The sequence below is a fragment of the Sinocyclocheilus rhinocerous genome, unplaced genomic scaffold (assembly GCF_001515625.1).
Source record: "Sinocyclocheilus rhinocerous isolate Xijiao unplaced genomic scaffold, SAMN03320098_v1.1 scaffold1710, whole genome shotgun sequence".
Classification (NCBI taxonomy): domain Eukaryota; kingdom Metazoa; phylum Chordata; class Actinopteri; order Cypriniformes; family Cyprinidae; genus Sinocyclocheilus; species Sinocyclocheilus rhinocerous.
The window spans coordinates 591,924-603,326 of NW_015650690.1; the positions used below are offsets into that span (position 1 = coordinate 591,924).

At 36.1% G+C, this 11,403-nt stretch overlaps 1 protein-coding gene across 1 annotated transcript in view; it reads left to right on the forward strand.

Moving 5' to 3' along the window:
* Positions 1–4,136: 4,136 nt before the first annotated feature.
* The window catches only part of LOC107712067 (SLIT-ROBO Rho GTPase-activating protein 3-like), an 82,832-nt gene continuing 75,565 nt past the window's right edge, over positions 4,137–11,403 (forward strand). The window contains exon 1 of the mRNA XM_016517191.1: positions 4,137–4,680. Within this exon, the coding sequence (XP_016372677.1) occupies positions 4,614–4,680 (67 nt within the window). The 5' untranslated portion in view covers positions 4,137–4,613. The remainder of the gene's footprint in view (positions 4,681–11,403) is intronic.

Genomic DNA, 11,403 nt, shown 5'->3' on the forward strand with positions numbered 1-11,403 from the left:
TCTGTCTATCTATCTATCTGTCTGTCTGTCTGTCTCTATCTATCTATCTGTCTGTCTGTCTGTCTCTATCTATCTATCTGTCTGTCTGTCTGTCTCTATCTATCTATCTGTCTGTCTGTCTGTCTCTATCTATCTATCTGTCTGTCTGTCTGTCTGTCTGTGTCTGTCTATCTGTCTGTCTGTCTGTCTGTCTGTGTCTGTCTATCTGTCTGTCTGTCTGTCTGTCTGTGTCTGTCTATCTGTCTGTCTGTCTGTCTGTCTGTGTCTGTCTATCTGTCTGTCTGTCTGTCTGTCTGTCTGTCTGTCTGTCTGTCTGTCTGTCTGTCTGTCTGTCTGTCTGTCTGTCTGTCTGTCTGTCTGTCTGTCTGTCTGTCTGTCTGTCTGTCTGTCTGTCTGTCTGTCTGTCTGTCTGTCTGTCTGTCTGTCTATCTATCTGTCTGTCTGTCTGTCTTCTATCTATCATTCTATATATTGTCAGAGGTGGACAGTAGTGAGGTATTTTTACTCTGCTTTAAAAGTACTTTTGAAGTGTCTACTTTATCAGAGTGTTTTTCTTTCGAAAACTTTACTTCACAACATTCCAAAGCATAATATTGTACTTTTTACTGCATTACGTTTCATATTAAATATAATTTAATTCTTAATTACATTAGAAATCTATTACTTTCTTTTACTCAAGTAAAAGCAACTCAAACAAAGATTTACTTGAGTACAAGAAAGCACTACATTTTTAAAGTATTAAGGTAAAACAAACAACTTTTATTTATGAAATGTAGTGCAGTAAAAAAGTATGACATTATGTTTGGAATGTAGTGAAGTAAAGTTTTCCAAAGAAAAACACTCTGATAAACTACAGATACTTTTAAAATTGACTTAAGTAAAAATACTTCACTACTGTCCGCCTCTGTCTATTGTTCTATCTATCTATCGTTCTAACGTTTTCTCGTTCTGTCGACTGTTCAGTCTACCCGTCTGTCTGTTGTTTTAGCTATCTGTCATTTATTCTGTCTGTAAATATGTTGTTTAATCTGTATATCATTCATTCAGTCTACCTGTTTGTCTGTCTGCCTGTTGTTTTAGCAATCTGCCATTTGTTCTGTCTATCATTCTAGCATTGTTTGTTTTATATGTCTGTCTGCTGGTCTGTCTGTTGTCTATTATATATCTGTATTTCTGTCTTTTTTGTCTAAGTTCTAGATATCTATCGTTCATTCTATCATTTTATCATTTATTCTTTGTCTGTGTAACTATCATCTGTCTTTCTTTCTGTCTCTCTAAATCTAGCTATCTGTCGTTTGTTATATCGTTCATTCTATCTACCGGTCTGTCATTCTAGTTATCTATCAATCTATAGTTCATTCAATCTATCATTCTATTGAACTTCGAGGGTTTTGACGTGTTTAAAATAGGTTTGTTTGCAGTAATTAAAATTTAGAAACTGATTTAGAATTTAAAAGGCATTTACAATTCAGTTCTGGATGTTTAACAGCCCTGCCTGCCATTACTTGGCTTCATTGATGCTTCACAAAACAAACTTGTGACCAAACGTATAGTGGCATTGATTATGATTTATGAATCATTCAAAGATCAGTAATAAAGTCTACCTGAAGACTGGATATCATAATCATAAAAATTCAGTTTTCAAGCATGTGAAAGTGTGCTTTGAAAAGGTCAAGTCTTGTGTATTAAACACTGCTCAAGACACTTGTGCTGGTTGGCTACAGAAACACTAACGTTTTTTTTGCTTGTGTTGGATAGATCAGTGACAATGTTAACGGTATGGTAGTGATATGCAAACCCACATCTATAAATATACCACAGAGTAATGCAGCACACTGCAGACACTGTGCTATTTCTGAAAGAAATGACACAATAGTAGGTGAGATATAGGTCCTATGTATTTCTCACCATGTGTTTGAGTGAGAATGCTGTGTTAATGTATAGGATAGCTCGGATGTCCATTTAACTATTGATTTTGTCATTGAATTCTAATCTCACATCTTATAGTGTTTTGCAGTGTCACTCAGACCACAGACCATTTCACTAAGAGCTTTTCTTCTGCACTGCAAGATTGCAGATAAAATGACATGATGACAGAGCTATGATGTGGGTCTCTAAAACCGCAGGTTTAAACACCTTGCTGACAGGAACTGTCAGGCCACCGTCTCAGTTCTCAGAACATCAAATCTTTGAACATCTCTGACACCTGAATGAACAGAGCTCGTGTTTTGGACATCCTAAATTCATCTTGAGCACTCAAGGTTTTATTTGCAAAACAAATTGGATGTTAAATTAATACACATTTTAACACATCCTGCCATATTATGCAAATCTAATTATGAAACACCCACAGAATAAAAAAAAAAGAGTGTGGATTGAACATCTGTGCTGTTTCTTATTTCCTTTAAAACAAGATTGTATGCAACCATCATATATTCATCCTTAGTTTTAGACCTAACATTTTCCTCATGAATTACAGGACAGGAATTAATGTGTGTGTGACATGGTTTAGAAATGTGGTTTGAGCCTCCATTCCCAGTTTTCCAGGTAACTACCACCCTTTTAACCATGTTCCTGACTAAACTGACAAATGCAATGCTGTATAGTGATAGTGACCTGAGACTGACTAATATCTCTTCCTTTCATTCGTGTGTGTGTTTTTGTGATGCATTTCAGTATGCATTTTTTGATTGGTCAGTTGCAGTATTCAAATGACACTTCTAAATGACCATCATCCAGCAACTGTTTCCTGTATGGTTGTGGTCACGTTAAAGGGGTCATATGATGCGATTTAAATTTTTCCTTTCTCTTTGGAGTGTTACAAGCTCTTGGTGCATAAAGAAGATCTGTAAAGTTGCAAAGACTAAAGTCTCAAATCCAAAGAGATATTTTTTTATAAAAGTTAAGAGTCAACCACGCCTACCTAAAACGGCTCGTTCTAACACGCCCCCACATACCTACATCACGATGTGGGAAGATTTGCATAAAGCCGCCCAAATGTCCACCCAAAGAAAGAAGGCGTAACTTTTATTCGCTGTGGTATTGTTGCTGCCGCCATGTCGTGAAGACGCTGTGTGCTTCGTTGTGAAAGCGAAACTACTTTGTTTGGCCTTCTAAAAGAGGACGATATCTGCTTCGTCATGCCTGGAGCTGATCCGTGCTGATGCCGGAACACGGCATCACAGTATGGTAAGGGGCGTAACATTTCCGTCGCAGCTTGAGGCATTCAGCCAATCACAATGCACTGGATAGCTGGCCAATCAGAGCACACCTCGCTTTTCAAACCGATGAGCTTTGTAAAAATTGACGCGTTTCAGAAAGGCAGGGCATAGAGGAGAAACAATAATGTACAGTATGTGGAAAATGTGTTTTTTGAACCTTAAACCGCATAAACACATTTCATTACACCAAATACACAAAATAATGTTCTTTTTAGCAACATCATATGACCCCTTTAAATCTCTCTGTGGCCTCTAGAAGTAAGGTATAAAAAGTCACATTGGTATTGTCAATGCAATAATTTTTTTCTTACTAACTGTATAAATAGGATAAAATACAGATACCTGGTCAATTTTTTAAATAAACCTCAACAGGTGGAGTTTAGTGTTCCTCATTCCTCTCACATAGTAAAATAATTTTACATTTTTAACTCAAATCGTTATGTCCATGTATTTATTTGTTTGGTAAGTAGTAAGATTAATGCACAGTCTGCTTAGTTATTGCAAAATAAACCTTCAGGGTTATACAGGATCACTTTGATCACCCTGACATGGTTTATTTTGCAATAATGATATTTGTGGCAGTGATGTATGTATGTACTAAAAGGTAATTGTGTCAAGTGTTGGTCTGGGTCCTCACAGCTTTATGTAATCTATTGTGTGTAGCCTATAACTCCATATTTTAGTTAATAGCTATGAGAAATGTGACAAAAACAAACACATTGATACCTCTGAGGAAAATGATACCTTGAGCTAAACACATTGGCTTTAGAGAATGGAAGTGTAAACGAAACGCCCTGTGTGAGAGAGTGTGTGTTTGTGTGTGCCCTGGGAGGGGTGCATGTGGAACTGATTGGATTGGTTGAGGGAGTGAATTCGACAATAGGAGGAGTCTCATACGACGCTCGGGCGCTAGTCTGTTTTTTGCTTTGCCGCTGAGATTCTAATGCAACGGAGCCCAATCAAACTCAGATTATGCCATCTCCCATCTCTTCCTCCCAGAGCACGCGGACCTGAGGACCACATAAACGGCATGGGCACAACGCCGCATCGTTCATACCGAAACCTCTTCTTGTAGACAGGAATTGTATTTTCTTCAGTCACTTCAGATGGCAGATCTTGAGCAAGGAGGAGCAGCCTCTCCCCGAGCCCAGCAGCTCTTCTGAACGCGAGGGATCTGAGAAAGCGCAGGTGTGCCCGGGGTGCTTCCAGCTGCCCTTGTGCTTATTCTTTCCGCAGAGGAAAGTATCAGGATTACCAGCAGATGTAAATTGAAGGACACTTCTGATAGGCACTGGTGAGGAAGAAGGGGGAAAAAAGCTGGAAACGGAGAGTCGGGAGCTCGCGCGCAAGGCTCAACATATCACTGGATTCTACATTTATACCTCAAGAAAAATGTCATCTCAGACGAAGATCAAGAAGGACAAGGAGATCATTGCGGAGTATGAAACGCAAGTGAAAGGTTTGTATGCTTGCCTTTTAATGAATCGATCTGAGGAGTTTACATGAACATCATTTCACTTGGCCTGTAGCGAGATACTTAGATGTTTATATCGATCCGATTCATAACCGGCTTCTCTAAATAAACAAAGATTACTTAGTGCAACATTAAGTCGCTGTAACGTTTATTCATTAAAATTAGTAGCTATTTTATGTCTCCAGTACTCATCCATGTTTTTAATTTAACTAGTATCTATTTATTAAACCATTAGTCTACTTATTCGTTAGATGCTAGTTGTCACAGTTAGTAGGCTACGTTCTTCATTACATACTACTTATTCTTTAGCTTGCTATACCAACAGTGATGTAACTAGTCCATTGTTACTGGTAACACATTTTTGCATCTTTGGTTCTGACATCAACTATTCACTTCTAACTAGTACTGTATGTTTTTCCAGTTGTTGTGTTGTCAATCATGCTTGTAACTATTTTTTTAGTATTAGTGTATTTATTACTAACTACCCCAATAGTTAGCAGTATTGATTTTGCTAGTACTTATTTATTACACACTTGCTAGACACTAGTGTGAATTCCATTTGTAGCATTTTTTATTTTACTCTAAAGTAGCCATTCTGACTGGTCATTACATACGTAATGATATAAGTAATGTTACTAGTAGCAGTTGGCATAGATACTTGTCTCATAAACAGGACAACAATAATGGTTTGGCATTTGTGAATCAAAACCTGATTGCCTCTCATTCTGGCGTCTTGCTGCCACTTCTTACCCCAGTCTTTGATTTTGTGTTTGTTTGGCTGAAGTTGCATTGTGCAATAGATGGGTGGGATGTCTTTGCTGCTTTGTAGCCATCTGTCCCTTCCTCATGTCAAAAATGTGTCCAACAATAACAACATTAGTAACTTTGATTCTGTTGACACAGGGTGTCCTGCAGCCACAGGAATGGTTTGATATATTCAGATGTGTTGTATTGCAGTGACTCATGCGCTGTTGCACATAAATTCCAGCTATTAATGGTGTGCACATTAAGTGTTTGTGCACACATATTGTGTTTTGGTGGAAACGAGAAGCTTGGGTGAGGGTTTTTGTTGCTGGGTAGAATGGTGTATTGTAGTGTCATGCTCTCTGCACAATGGGTGGAACTTCAAGGCGACCAGCGAGCTTGGTTAATTCTTCTTCTTTGTTTACAGTTTACTGGACCTTTTTTGGCAGATCTTGTATTGAGGGGAAATAAACAAAGATCTATATATAGTCACTATGTATGTAAAGACAAGTATTCTAGTGATCAAGTGAGGATGTTTTAGTTGGTGATCTGTTATTGTGAACTAGATGCACAGACGTTATATATTGTACCCCTCTGTTTACAAGATACTGTCCCCCTCAATGGACCTGAACGACAGTTGGTGTTTGACTAAATGTGTCCATTCACAAAGCATTTTAGTGTCTGTAGTGTATATTTGTTGTTTGTTGAGCTTTTCAATGTTTAGAAACTAACTAGGTTTAGTCTGAAAGGGCGTTGCAAAAGCCGTTCATTCATTGATTGGCTACTTGACAATGACGGTAAGGTTCAAAGGACTCTGGCCATTGAAACGAATGCCTGGATTATTTGTAAACCCCAGAGAAAGGGTGAATAATAACTGAGAATAGTCATTAATTATTAATGGTTAATAGTACGAACACTTTACCAGTCGCATCCATTCAAAATGTGTTTGCTCATGCAGCAGAGCGGGGTTTGGTCATTTCTACCAGTTTGCTTTATTAATATTCAGCGTTTAAAACTGGCCGTCCTGAATTGCTGGGATTAAGTGTAATGTGATGCACACTGAATCTGGTGGGATTTGCAAAGTCTGTTCCTCTACTCAAGGAACCCTTTAACACTAAACGTCTCTGATGTGATTCTCGCTTGAGTAGCTTTTGTTAAAAGAGGGTCTTGCCCCTCAGTGTTTGAGAAGGCCACATGGCTCTAAAGCACAGAGGGGCCCGTCCCATACTTTGGATTTACATAACTGTTGTGATCTATAATACTGCCACTCTCTTTTTGAACAAATGCCATTAACATTAAAATGTGGACCAGCCCTTCCCCCGTCTGGAAATAAATTGTACCAAAGAATTTAGAAAATGCCAGAATATGTATAAATCCAGCTGGACTTGCTAACATTAGTTGTAGTAATATATTTTAATTTAATAGTAATGATGATGGTGATAATAATTATGATAATTATTATTAAACAATATAATTTAATACATTTGATATATTTTTATTAAATAATTGTTAATAATTAATAAACATTTTTAATGTTTGAATATATTATAATGTATTTTATAATACATTATTTATATTATTATTATCCATTAAATGCTCCATTTTATAGATAATTTCTTATGAAGTATTTCATTTCGTTCCAGGTATTGGTTCTTATTACTGTATTTGGTTTTGGTAACGCATGTAGTTTGGTGATCTTTAAATTCAGAAGGTCACAGACCATAGTCAGTCTTTGTCAAGTCCGGATCTGGTGGTTACACAAGGGAGATGTAGTCTGGAATAGTAATGAGCTTTATCTTCGATCATTAGCCTTTTGAGCAGCAAGCTACGAATGACACAGAGTGGCTTGTTATTGCCAGATGGACTCCCATGACATAGACTCATGTTGGGGCTCTGTTAGCTAGTGGCGACCCTTTGATTTCCTGTAACCACAGCAATTTGCCATAGCAGATTGACTGGATAAAAAACAATAGCAATATAATCTTGATGTGGTCAACTAGCTTATGTTATATTGATACATTTCTTTGTAACAATCAGTAAAGTGTTTGGTGCAAATGAGACTATAAATATACCCAAATCACCATTTTCACTAATAAAACTAAATGCAAAACAATAGTGACATTGTTTGTCAACTCTGGAGCCATTAACACCAACTGCCCTGCTGTCTGGCACCTTTCTGTTGATGTAAACCCTAGAGAACGGTGGTGAAGTAAAACATGTTAAGTGGAAATTCAGAGACGTGAGCTGGTGAAGGGCTGCATATATAATCATCACAGAACATTTCGCCTACATAATGTACGAAAAGGAGGTTTGGAACAGCTAAGCAACTTTTAAAAATATTGTGAATAATTGAAGGCACAATGAATAATGTAAGAATGAAGATTGAAAAGATGAAAGGTAAAGCAAAATCAATTACAAAAAAGAGAATGAGTAAAAAAGAAAGAGGTGGAGTAGTTTAAACTTTGTGGGTGAATCTTTTGGAATATCACTGCATTACTCCAGTCTTCAGTGTCACATGATCCTTCAGAAATCATTCTAGTATGTCACACACTATAATCCAAGTCTTCCGAAGCCATATAAGAGCTTTCTGTGTGGAATGTATTTGCTGAAAATCTTATTCATGTTTGCAGACAATTGGAGCCTTGAGATACTTCACGCCAGATTCAACATCCGTGACTTCAAATGCTATTGGTTTTCATGTGTCTGGTGACCACAAAGAACCAATGTGCATAAGCTAACAGTCCCTGGCTACTGTCTATTTTATTGTATGAAAAAAGAGCAGCTTGGACATTTTGCTAAACACTTACTTTTGTAATACATAGAAAAGAAAATCATACTGATTTGGAATGACAGTTTTGACTATTTTGCTCCTTGTAAAATCAAAGTAAAAAGATTTACTTTGGGTGATTTATAAAACTAGAGATATAAAATTAGTAAGAAGTGAACATGTTATAATAATTGTAAATATATAGTGTTTACTATACTGCAGAATTTTAATTTTTCATGTTTTTACATGGCACAGTTTTTTAGTCATACTGTAGCCAATTATTATTCTTAATTTTTTTACCCTCGAGTTTGAGCGGTAAATAATAATTTTTTTTTTTTTTGACCTTGTAGTCTAGTTTAGTCTAGCAAGACACAAAACTATATTATGGAATGTAATTATGTAAGAAAATTATATTCTGAAATGTAATAAAGCTGGTTTCTTGTGTATGCGGACAATTCTACCAGTTTTTTGTTTAATATTTAGCTCTTTGTCTGAGGTTTTCTCAGACTTCTTTTTGTTCTAGTCATTCAAAAGCGCTCAATTTGAAAGAAAATGGAGTATGTACTCAAAAAAACAAACAAAAAAAACAGGTTTAACTTGATGAAACAGTTTTATCTTCACCTAAGTTTCTTGCTTGTTACCCTCTTTACTAAGGAAACAAAATGAAAGATTCGTCCGCCAACTTTCCCGTGTTGTATTTCCTCAGGTGTTAGATTCTTTCTGGAGTTGAAAATGCATGTTGTTGAATTGTTAGTTGACTGTTTGCGCTTTATAAGCCATGTATGATATGTTATTGCAGGATGCTCAAACAATGTGAGATATGACACAGTAGTCAAAGATTGACTGATAGTTTCTCTGAATGGTATGACTGTGGCAACAATGCTTTAAAGGGGATCATTGAATGCTTCGGAAATACAAGAGAAAACTTTAGACAAACTAGTACATCTAGGCTTGTTATTGTAACACAACTGGGAAACATCTGTGCCTGAGTGTCTTTCCCTTTTGTTTTAAATTCTTTTCATCATATGAGGCTTGTAAATTGGTCTACCTGCTCCAGAGCCAGACCCCATTGACCATACATCACACAGCAGGAATGTAAATGACAGGTTAATGCGGTCCAGGCCGAGTGGTCGGCAGTGATTCATGGTCCTACCACACACAAACACACTCACAGACGAACACACCACTCAACAATTTGTGCAGGGCTGCTTAGTGCCGCACAGTTATGTGATTCATAGAATGCCCTTCCCGTTCACTCTCAATGCATGCAGACAGTGACTATTGCCATAGGAACTAATATTCAATCAAAGCCTTGTGCAAGGATGTCCACTGGACAAAAACAACACGAACTGGTGTATGTATGTATTTATTTATTTATTTTTGAAAATGACTTTCATTTTGTAACCTAACTTAGTTTCATATTATAGGCTGAATCATAATATCTAAAAATTCTTATTTTTTAAATAGGTACTATCTACAATTATATTATTTAATATGATATTTCTTATCTATTTTCAAATTATATTTGTATGTTTAATAATAATAAAATAAATAATAATAGTATAATAAAATAAATAATAAATGTTAGAAACTTTTTTAAGTTAGCTGACAAAAATATATTCTTAAAGTATTTAATTATTCTTATTATATATGGGTAGTTGACATAAAATACTGTTGCAAAGTTGATATGTCCTGAAATGTTTAATACCATTTTTCTTTTATAATTATTATTAATCACAGCTTTTATGACCTTTGAATTGAGGGGCTTTGGGATGTTTGTAGGGCTGCAACTAACGATTATTTTGATAATCGATTAGCTGGTCGATTATTTTTTCGATTAATCGGATTAAAAACCAACAATTTTCTTTTTTTCTTTTATTGACAAAAACACACTATTCCACATTCTGCCCAATGTCCTTAAAACAAACGTGCCAACTGAATGCTATGAAAACATACAGTGCTTAACAATTTATTAGACCCCCTGCCATAATAAAGAGAAAACACATTTTAGGAATTTTAGGAATCTGTCAAAAAATTGTTTAAATAAAAATTTTTTTATTGTCATTTATTTATAACTAAATACTTTTATTTATTCACATAACAAAAATGGCCTCCTATGCCCTTCATAGCTTGCGTTCTTGCTGGCATTGCACGTTTTGACTGTAATTGGGTATCTGAAAAAAAAAAAACACTATAAAGCTCTCTGCCTTTCTTTCATAGATAACAGCAATAATTATATTATAGCATTAGAAACAGCCTACTACTGTTACTAAAGAGCTTATGCATATTGGAGGACTAACCCATACAGAAAGCTAAAAAATGATTTTGGTAATCACCAGTACTGTTAGTTTAGAGCAGCAGTGGCACAAACCATAATTTGTTAAAAACCTTACATAAATTTGTTTTAATAAATGTGTTAAGCATTGTATATAGTGAATATAGTTTAAATCTCTGCATTAAAAACTAAAATAATAATAAAGAATAAAATCACAAACTCAGTGGTAACCAATAGGTAAGAGCAATGTTCTGCAGGAACACACATTCATTTGACCACAGTCACGTCATAGCCCGATTCGGACGGTAATTGTTTCTCATATGGACGTCTGTAAAAATAAATTTACTTATCACCTCAGTGATAAAACTCATGGATTCCGAATAGGGCTTAGTGTCATTTCTTTATCCTGTTAAAGGCGGTTTTGAAGCGTCTGATATTTATATTCAGACAATTACACGCTTTTATCCCCTTACAGTTCCTACTCTCATAAAATATGCGCAATGCATGTTGACCTTTAAACCTTAATTTAACTTTCAACAACAGATATTTCAACACAATAAATGTTTTTGCGCTGATTATTAAATGTGTCTGTTTTCCGTCTGTCTGACGCGCGTGCACGCACGCTTAAAATAAAGAATTATCATGTTTTGGGCAGCTTGGATCACGTAACTCTCCTGCAGCATCTCATTCTGTTTCCTCCACTATTTTAGATGCATTTTGTCCATAGAAATAAGTAATTCAGTGCTTTAATTTGACGCGACCGGCTGAAGTTGGACAAGTATGTAAACTCCGTTGGACGTGCACTGTGGGCAGACCCGATTAATCGATAATGAGAATCGTTGTCGATGATTTTCATAATCGATTTTATCGATTAGTTGTTGCAGCCCTAGCGCGAAGGTGATGTATTTCCTCCGCGACCACC